Below are 10,046 nucleotides of genomic sequence, written 5' to 3' on the forward strand. Positions count from 1 at the left end.
CTTTCTTCAACCTGCATACATGAGATTTTTGATCATAAATCTCAAATCCTTCGGGTTTCTCCACATAGACCTCTTCTTTGATAGAACCATGCAAGAACGCGGTCTTAACATCCATCTGATGTAGGTTCCATCCTTGTGAAGCCACAAGGGCTATGATCAAGCGGATGGTCGTATATCTGGCAATAGGTGCAAATATCAGCGTCTATACCTTCCTTCTGGGATAAACCACGAGCAACAAAATGAACCTTATACTTTTCCATACTTCCATTTGCTGCATGCTTTATCTTGTAAAGCCATTTTGAAGTAACAATTGTCTTGTCCAGGGTCTGGGAACTACTACCCAGACATCATTCTCCATAATAGACTCATATTCTATGGTCATAGCATCCTTCCATAGTTAATGCTTGATGACATCTGAGAATGACGAAGGTTCATTTTGTATGATCGTGCTCATGATGGTCAGGTATCCCTGATACCTATTAAGTTTCTTACTTTGATGGAAGGTTCCTCAGGGTGCAGCATGTCCTTCAGCATCATCAAGTATTCCCCTAAGCCATGAAGGCCTCTTCTTAGAAGAGGAAGGCTCATGTGGATGAGGATCAATCAGATCCATGGGTTCTTCTACATCAGGCATTGATTCATCATCCTTTTCTTTCGGTTCCCTGGTGTCGGCTTTTTGAGAGCTCCTCAAAGTCGGAAGATTGTTCACCTTGTGGTGAACTTTTCTTCAAGAGTCTTGGAACCCAATGCTTGATGAGGGCATCGATTTTGTACATATACGACAATGTTTGTAGTTTCATCCCATAAAAACTTCAGAAGTCTTTGATCATGTAGCATGGCCTGGACAGCTTCCACAATCGTATGGTTCTTCCTTCCTGCCACACCATTCTTCTCAAGAGTATGTGGTGTAGTAGTCTCCCTCTTAATGCCAACCTCAAGTATGCCTGAGTAAACCAATTGTAATATATTGGAGGTCTTGCTTTGGCTTGAGGGGAATGGTCCCCTTTTGAGCTTTCCTTTGGCACATCCTTGACATACACCTTCATTCTCTATTCAGAATTCGGGCATCCCTATCACCATTTGTCTTACACCGAGTATAGCTTTATAATGAAGGGGGGAAACCTCTAATGCCAAAGTTCGGACTGAAGAGATGTGTCATAAGACATGACACCTAGCATACTTCCATCGACCTGATATAATGAATCAACACTAAACCCAAGGGTAAAGGCATCTTTAACATTATTTTTCCTTATACATACCTTTCCATCGCTGAAGGTTACCTTGTAGCCTTTGTCTTCCGTTCCCGAGATGGACACTAGGTTCTTTTTGAGGTCAGGTGCATTTAATACATCCTAGAATTTCTGGCCTTCTTGAATGCTTGTCCTCTTCCTTGATTCCCAGCTCTCCTCTTACCTTTGCTGTTGAATTTGTCATTCCTTTGATTACCATGAGAGGGATTTTGATCATCGTCACTGTGAGAGTCCTTTCTATCAGGGCATTCCCTTGCATAGTGACCTGCTTTATTGCAAATGAAACATCGTCCTTTTCTTCCACCCTTAAATCCAGCCTTTCTTTTCGATTTAGACCCAGAATTATTCCTTTTCTTAGCATGAGAAGAAAAAGCAGCAGGAGGACCTTTAGGCATGGGCATTTCTTGCTCTTCTTTCCTTGTTTCTTCTTGAATGCATCTAGCCATTAATTCCTTGAAACCAGGAATTACATTATAGTTCAGAAGAGTAGTCCAGTCTATCATAGATTTCCTTGGAGGTGTCCAGTTCAGAGATGTAGGCCACCAAGTGCTTGTCGATAGAGTCCCGGATGATCTTCTATTGTTTTGAATTCTCCATTTTTTCATTTGTTCCAGGCAGCAGCGGATGCATTTGATGAAGGCTCAACAATATTGCCTCTTACATGGTCCAGCACCCCTTGATCTTCAATGGTTAGATCGATAGACATCTTCCATCCATGATAGTCAACTTTCTCACGGAGCTTGTCTTCAGCAGGAAAGAGTGTTGAGGACCCCATAGTTCTTTTAGGATAGCCTTGCCAATCTTCTCTTCAATGATTTCTCTTGCTCTTGCTCGGGCTTTGTCTTCACCTCAGCTCTGATACCATGTTAAATTATGGTATGTTCTATGCTTATAACAGTTTACTTCTTTTTCTTATTATATTCCACCGATTAGCAATCACATGTACATAAAGTAAAGTGCAGATAGAACATTAAACGAACAAGCCAAGACAAGAGACACAAGATGTGGCGGCTAGCCAGGGACAAACCCCACAATGTGTGGGGAAACCCTTTGATCAAATCTTCTTTCATCTTCAATAATTCAGCAGAGAGAAATAGTACAATAAATCTGATTCATATCAGCAGTAGCAAACCCTAGATCAGTAGCATCAGCATTAGCGACTTCATTATCAAACTAGGGCAGACCATATCTCACAAACCGACAGTCGGATTGACTTCATTCCACCACCAAAAGTTGTGGCTTTCAAAGGAGGTTCAGATGAACCTACAACATAGTTCCAAAGAGGAGATCTTCTAGGCCACGCAAGTCAATCTTTACTTCTGCAGTTGCAGCTTTAGTTTCAGCAGTTTCCGGCTTCAAACTAGGGCAGTCGATATCTTGCAAACCGTTCATCGGATTGACTTCGTTCCACCACCAAAAGTTGCGGCTTTCAAAGGAGGTTCAGATGAACCTACAACGCAGTTCCAAAGAGGAGATATTCTAGGCCACGCAAGTCAATCTTTACTTCTGCAGTTGCAGCTTCAAATTCAACAGCTTCCGGCTTCACATGTGTGAGAGAGAGAGAGAGACCCATTTCAGCGTAGTAGAGAAGAGACTCATATCTGCGCAGTAGAGAGAGAGAGATGTGATGAGATGAGTGAGTCGAAATGAGGAAAAATCCTCTTATATTTATACACAACGTTGGTGGGTGAATAGATGCGACTGTTGGGCTTCTGATCCTACATGAATTGTAGGTCGGCTTGATAATAATTCCATAATCAAAATAAATTCATATCTCCATGAATACTTATCGGAATTGGATGATCTTTATATCAATCCTACACCTCTAGACGAGAGGAATCTAATAAAAATATTATTGGCCATGAATAAGATGACCCACATGAAGTTTTGCCCTGGTTGCCAATTTTAACAAAAGAAAACAACAAGTGGGAGAATGTTGGGTTGTGTTATATTCTTTCCATGTAGTTAATAGGGGGTCTGAGGGGCACCCGTAACCCCACTTTATGGGGTCTGGGGCAGCGCCCCAGAAAATTTTGGTTTTGGACCCTATGTTAGGTTGGGTAGACCCACCTATGGTTTTGTGCATGAGTTTTGCACATGTTTTTTGGATGCGATGGTTTTCGGTCCATGGTATTGGATGCGATGGTTTTCAATCCATGGTATTGGATGTGATGGTTTTTCGGTCCATGGTAATGGATGCTTCGGCATGTATAAATATGTATTGTAACATTGAAAGGAACATAATGAAAAATCAAGCTGGTAGTCCTAGTTTTGGGATCCAGGGGAAAATCTCTATGTATATGTGTTTTATGTGTTCTGATCTCGCATTATTTATTTTCTGTGTTTTAGAATTTGTATGCAGGTAATATTTGTACGGGGTTAAAACCTACAATTTTGCAGCCTGAGAATAATTGGATGAACAATATTGTGTTGAAAGAAATTTAATACATTTGGATTAATTGTTACTTTTATTTAAATTTCTTCAGTTTATTTTGATTCTTGTCTATTGTTGTGTGTGGGATTGGCATTGGGGTTTGTGGATGAGATGAACGTCAACCCCTGTTAAATACTTTTAGATCTTGGATATCTATACTGATATTTCATCACTGTCAAATACCTCTAAATATTTGACAATTAAACTGATATTCTTTGTAACCATGGCTGAGGATAGTTAAAAGTAGCATCTAGCCTTCACTTTGTACTTAAAGATGGATATCAACCTTATTGCAATTGAATGAGTTATGGATTAAAGTGAAATAAATTGTGCTTTTTGTGGCTTTAGGACCTTCGGTGTAGAAGGGATGGTATTATCTTTTCTATCAATATAATCTAGACTCGGTCATTTGGGGAAACATAACATGGGGCCACACTGTGTCGAAGGATCTAGTGGACTGGCTTTACTTGGATTTGACCATGGTTCCCGAACATTGGTACGACAACAATGGTGACTGGACGGGCTTTGCTACATTCTTGGCAGACGGGAGCATTGCGATGCTCTATACGAGATGCACGAACAAATCCATTCAAGTCCTCTGATTTGCTTCTCCAGAAATGGGTGAAATCGTAGGCAAATCCTATCGTAGTCCCGCCCAAGGGCATAGGACACAAGGATTTCATGGATCCGATCACAGGCTGGATCGACAAAGACAGAGGACTTCGTTAAGTATGAAGAAGAGAATATTTTTCATTATGTTAAAGACTCTGGCATGTAGGAGTGTGTGGATTTCTATCCCATGGTCACCTCTGGAGCGTTGGATTTGGACACTTCTAAAAATGGGTGGGGGGGCATTAAGCATGCGCTCAAAGGTAGCTTTGATGATAATAAAAATGATTATTACCCCATTAGAACTTACAATGCAACGAGCCAGAAATTTATCCGTGATAATCCTGAAATGGACGTCGAGTTGGTGCTCTAGTATGATTATGGAAAATATTATGCTTCCAAATATTTTTATGATCCAGTGAAGAAGACAAGAATTATTGAGGGATGGGTAGGGGAAAATGACACCGAGCATGATGATATTAGAAAATGATGGGCTTCTTTGCAGGTCATGATCTTTATCTTTACCCCTAATCTATTTATTTCTTTTCTTGTGATCTTTAGTGTCTTGGGGTTCGATCATGGGACTGTTGGTTTATTTTGCAGATGATTCCCAAACATATTTGGTTTGATAACAAGATGAATACCAATATTATCCAATGGTTAGTTGATGAAATTGATGAGCTCTGGTCAGCTGAGATTGTCGTCAAGAACCTGCTACTCCGCCCACTTGAAAGTCAATTGGGATTATTCTACAAAATCCCCATGTTGCAAATTTTTAAAATTCATTTCCATTTGATTATAAATTGCATTTGAAATCCTCTATCTGGAGACCCTCCATTTTTTAAAGCTTGGCATTCACATTCTTTCATTTATCATGCTTAATATAATGTAAATTGGCAGCTACCTATGATTACACATAAAGACTCGGGTGTGAATCCAACAAATCATACATTTATTTACTCATCACAATAGCCTGTAACAATTTCCACCTTGACTTATGAAAACCTACTTCAGATTTGGGAATTGCTTCCATAGAAAACGAATGCACAAAATTTACGCTGGAAAACGCAAATGCCAATTCATAGAGTGATCAGGTTCCAATTCTTTTATGTAAAAATGGGGGCATTTTCAGAGTGTCTTTGTTGTAACGGTTTGATGTAATTAAGATGGAAAGCAAGGTTTGTCAATTTAAAATTTTAATCAAATTTTAATTATGTGAATGTTTTGTAATAAGCTTTGATTAATAAAGGATATTCATTTGGTTAATCTCCTTACCTGTTACATTGAACCTTTCTGATATGTGGCATCATTCATTACTAGAATGCTTTCATCCAATGTCAATTCACAATTTGGTCTATTTCTTAGCAGGATTCATTCACTAATTCAGAGAGCCATGTTAAGCTTCTTAATCATTCATTTTCAGATCCCCGTTCACAAACTTAAAACCCCATAACTCAATTACAATGGAATCAGTCATTGTGAATCTAACACTGAATATTAACTGATATATCTCTTTTAACTTATTTATTGTTCTCTGGTAACTTATTCTAAGCCTATAGGACCTAATCTGTATTACTTTTATTTGAGCACTTTTTTCCATTGTGGTTGTTATCATTATATAGAATATGAAGGTTATAATCTTTGTATTTATTGTAATACTATCATTCTAAGTAGGAAGAAGCTAATTTCAATAGAAACTGTTTTCTTTATTCTGTATTTTAAAGGTTACTTTCCCTTTATCTTAGTGATTGCAGAACCAAGGTTGTATACTTACATTTTTTTTTTAGAAATATTTTTATATTTACTGTGTAAGAATAACATGTATGAAATATGACAAAGGATTCCATGTCTTTGTACCTCTAGTTTAGTATTTGTCTTCATAGTACAGTCATTATTAGTTACAAAATAAAATCTTTGCTCCTGTTTATTTAATGTGTTCATATTTCCTTGACTATTAAATACAAAGGACCACCCGTCCTAACATACTAGTTATGTTTATTTGTTATGTGTTAACAAAATGTACATATATATACACACATCATACACACACTAGTTAGCTTAAGGGACCCTTACTACTTAAGTAGTATAATACCCTTGGATTCTAGGTTTTCGTACTTAATTATTTTAAGGGTTAGCTTAAGGGACCCTTATTACTTAAGCTTTTAAGTATAAGACCCTTGGATTCTAGATTTTTGCATTTAATGTTTTTAAAGGTTTCGCATATTAACATAGGAACTGGTGTGAAAGCCTTTTACCAGTTTAACCCATTACCTTGATAGGTCTGTCATATATATATATATATATATATATATATATATAAACTCCATTATGAAACATTAATTGAAGTGTATTGAAGTGGAGGAATGAAACATTAACTTGGAGAATGCTCACCATATTCAACAGGCATGCCATGTGAGAAGACTTTGCTTTCCATCATCTTTATTTTATTAATTAGATAATCAAAATCTTTATTTTATTAACTAGACAATCTCTAATGCTAATAATATAAATGGTAGCCAATCCTCTCATTCTGAAAGCAGAAAAGTTTGGATATCAGAACATACATACAATTAGCCTTGTCTCCATATTTTCCAAAACAAAAATTAATCATGAATATTTCCACACTTGGGTCTCTCACAATCAATTCCCCACTCTCATCTCCCAGAGGCCAATCCCCTCTGATTATGGGGGAATTGATATTCCCAACAAGTACCACAAGCAACCCAATTTCAAGTAATCAGCTGAGTCCTGGCAATGTGGTATTAAGGGCTTCTCACAGCTTCAATGGCAGAACCATCACTACCAGTTTTGCAATAGAAGAAAAAGGGGATATTAATTTTAGGAGGAAAAAGGATCACTATGCTCCTTTGGATGTATCTTGTCATGCCTCCTGCAATGATATCAAGGTTGCATACAAACGACTGGAACTGAAATACCACCCTGATGTCATGCCTTTGCACCAGCTTGAGACAACCACTGACCATTTTTTTGAGATAAATAAGGCTTATGATACTCTGTCTGATCCACAAAAAAGAAAATCATATGATGATTTGCACCTCATACCCATGTTTGACACTACTAGGGCTGCAACATCCCCATCCTCCTCATTTGGGCATTGGAGAGGAAGGAATTGGGAAACAGATCAATGCTGGTGTTGAGGGGGGATTGTGACCATGTTCTTATTTCTAACTCTAGTGCATGGATTTTGGTTATGTATGAGAGATGAATAAGGCCTTTTGAAGATCGTACCTTCTAGAGAAGGCAAATGACCAAGATCTATGGTGAAAATTTTCAGGCTGCTTCACTGTACTCTCGTAATTTGATTCTTATTTATGTATGGAGTGATGCTTGGACCCATTCTCTCTTGTCTAATATATGTTATTATGTATATATTTCTTTAAGATGGGATGACCTTGTAATTAGTTTTGGTGGGATATTTGTCTGGAGGATTCCTACTACTATCACAGTAGTCAATATGGTCAATTCTAACTTTCTTATAGTAAAATCACATGGATATCATTGGATAATGGAGATCATCAAAATGCAGCTTGCTGCAAGAATGCTTGGGACATTGAAGAAGCCATTAGAATTTTTGTGCCTCTTTCCATCTGTCCCCTCCCTCAATAATGGCTTACAACATCTGTAGGTTACAATTTTAGCTCCTTGGACAGGGTGCTTTTTGAGACCATGGTAGCACGCCCATATTGAAGCATTAACATTTTGGCCATCCTACATTTAGTCCCTAAATGTAATTCATGCCAACAATATATCAGTTGGGACTCCACTTTTGCAAACTACCAGCCAATGGCAATTATGGCCATGGCCTCACACATTATTTCTCATACCAAGATCAACTTCGAAACAAATGGTGCCCAGTCCAACAGGTATGTCTTGCCAACAATGACATGTGACAGCTCTAATTTCAATTCTTTGCTAACTTGCTTGCTCGGTATTATCTCACCCTCATCCTATTCCATATTATTATCAGATTGTTCTGTAGTTGAAGGCTTAGAGTTATGGGATATCTCCTCCAAAATAAAACTTGCAATGTTTGAAAAGATCATGGTTGTATGCAAAGTACATTTTGGCCTAGATAAAACAAAAGCAGTAATTTCCAAGCCATTACCAAGCAAAGAAGCATTACTAGGAAGTTGTGAAGTTGTATCTGAACGAAGAAAATTGAGGAGACTTCGCAAAAAAATTGCTATATATTGGATGTCATAAGGCTAGAGACCTTCACTTATAACAACCTGCTTCAGATTTGGGAATTTCTTCCATAGAAAAGGAATGGACAAAATTTGTGCTAGAAAACTCAAATGCCAATTCGTAGAGTGATCAGGTTCCAATTCTTTTATGTAAAAATGGGGGCATTTTCAGAGTGTCTCTGTTGTAACGGTTTCATGTAATTAAGATGGAAAGCAAGTTTTGTGAATTTCAAAATTTGATCAAATTTTAATTATGTGAATGTTTTGTAAAAAGCTTTGATCAATAAAGGATATTCATTTGGTTAATCTCCTTACCTGTTACATCGAACCTTTCTGATATGTGGCATCATTCATCTTGGGCATTGATGGCATATGCATTTTCTCTCTTGCAAAGCTAGTTTTTATGTAAAAAACTCTACAAAATTTATTTCTCGTGTTTAGGGATGTGATGTGGATTAGTCTTGTGCACATAAAAGAAAGATGATCCTACGACTATCTCAAACTTCTCAACCAATCTTGTTCTAAAAGATCGATGGCATCTGTCGTCATCTATCAGTCTTTCCCCGCTGTAGAAATAACATATATTTTGTAATAACATGCAAATCAAAAGTGAGGGATGATCCTGGGGCTTACTCACCATTCAAGTTCCAAAACTTCAACTACAGAAATAATTTTTAAACAAAATAGGTTTTTTTTGACACAGTTTTAATTACTTTCGTGCTTTTTAAGAGTAGCTTTCTTGCGTGACACTTTTTCTAACTCAACCATGAAGTGTTGTATGGTATTTTATACAAACGTTTGTGCAAGATCAATAGATCCATGCCTAACAGTCAACTCTACTTATCATGACTTTAGTCATTATATATATAAAAAAAACATAGATAGATAGATACATTGATTTTGATTAGAATTGTAACTTGTTTCCAATATTGATTTTTATACAATATCTATCATATGATTATTGTAGATATTATCTAGCACCATTCAAAAGTTGTTTCCAAGGAAAATATCTTCAACATTCTCATTTGTGTACTCATAGGGTGATCACAAGCCTATTTTCCAGGTTTTTATATTGTTCTTTGTCATGGTAATAAATGTTGATTGAATGATCTTGGACATTGTAAATATATAATTTTGAAACATTATAACAATGTGTAGAAATTGCATCGACTTTACAAGACACTTCAAGCCACTACCAAAAAGTCAACAACAAAAAATGTTTTTTAAACAAAACAAGGTTCTTTTGGCATAGTTTCAATTACTTTCATGCTTTTTAAAAGTAGCTTTCTTGCGTGACACTTTTGCTAACGCAACCACAAAGTGTTGTGTGGTATTTTATACAAACTTTTGTGCAAGATCAAGAGATCCATGCCTAACAATCAACTCGACTTATCATGACTTTAGTCGTTATATAAAAATACATAGATAGATAGATACATTGATTTTGATTAGAATTGTAACTTGTTTCCAATATTGATTTTTATACAATCTCTGTCATATGTTTATTGTAAATATTATCTAGCACCATTCAAAAGTTGTTTCCAAGGA

At 36.9% G+C, this 10,046-nt stretch overlaps 1 protein-coding gene across 1 annotated transcript; it reads left to right on the top strand.

Annotated features, from left to right (window-relative positions):
* The first annotated feature begins 6,902 nt into the window (after positions 1-6,902).
* Positions 6,903-7,451, top strand: LOC149157526 (chaperone protein dnaJ 11, chloroplastic-like). The gene has a single exon (XM_089435752.1). It carries the CDS (start codon positions 6,903-6,905, stop codon positions 7,449-7,451), a length of 549 nt encoding a protein of 182 aa, XP_089291878.1.
* The last annotated feature ends 2,595 nt before the right edge of the window (positions 7,452-10,046 follow it).

Source organism: Pinus tabuliformis, chromosome 5_2 (assembly GCF_031772625.1).
Source record: "Pinus tabuliformis cultivar Carrire ecotype Pingquan chromosome 5_2, CPIR1, whole genome shotgun sequence".
NCBI lineage: Eukaryota > Viridiplantae > Streptophyta > Pinopsida > Pinales > Pinaceae > Pinus > Pinus tabuliformis.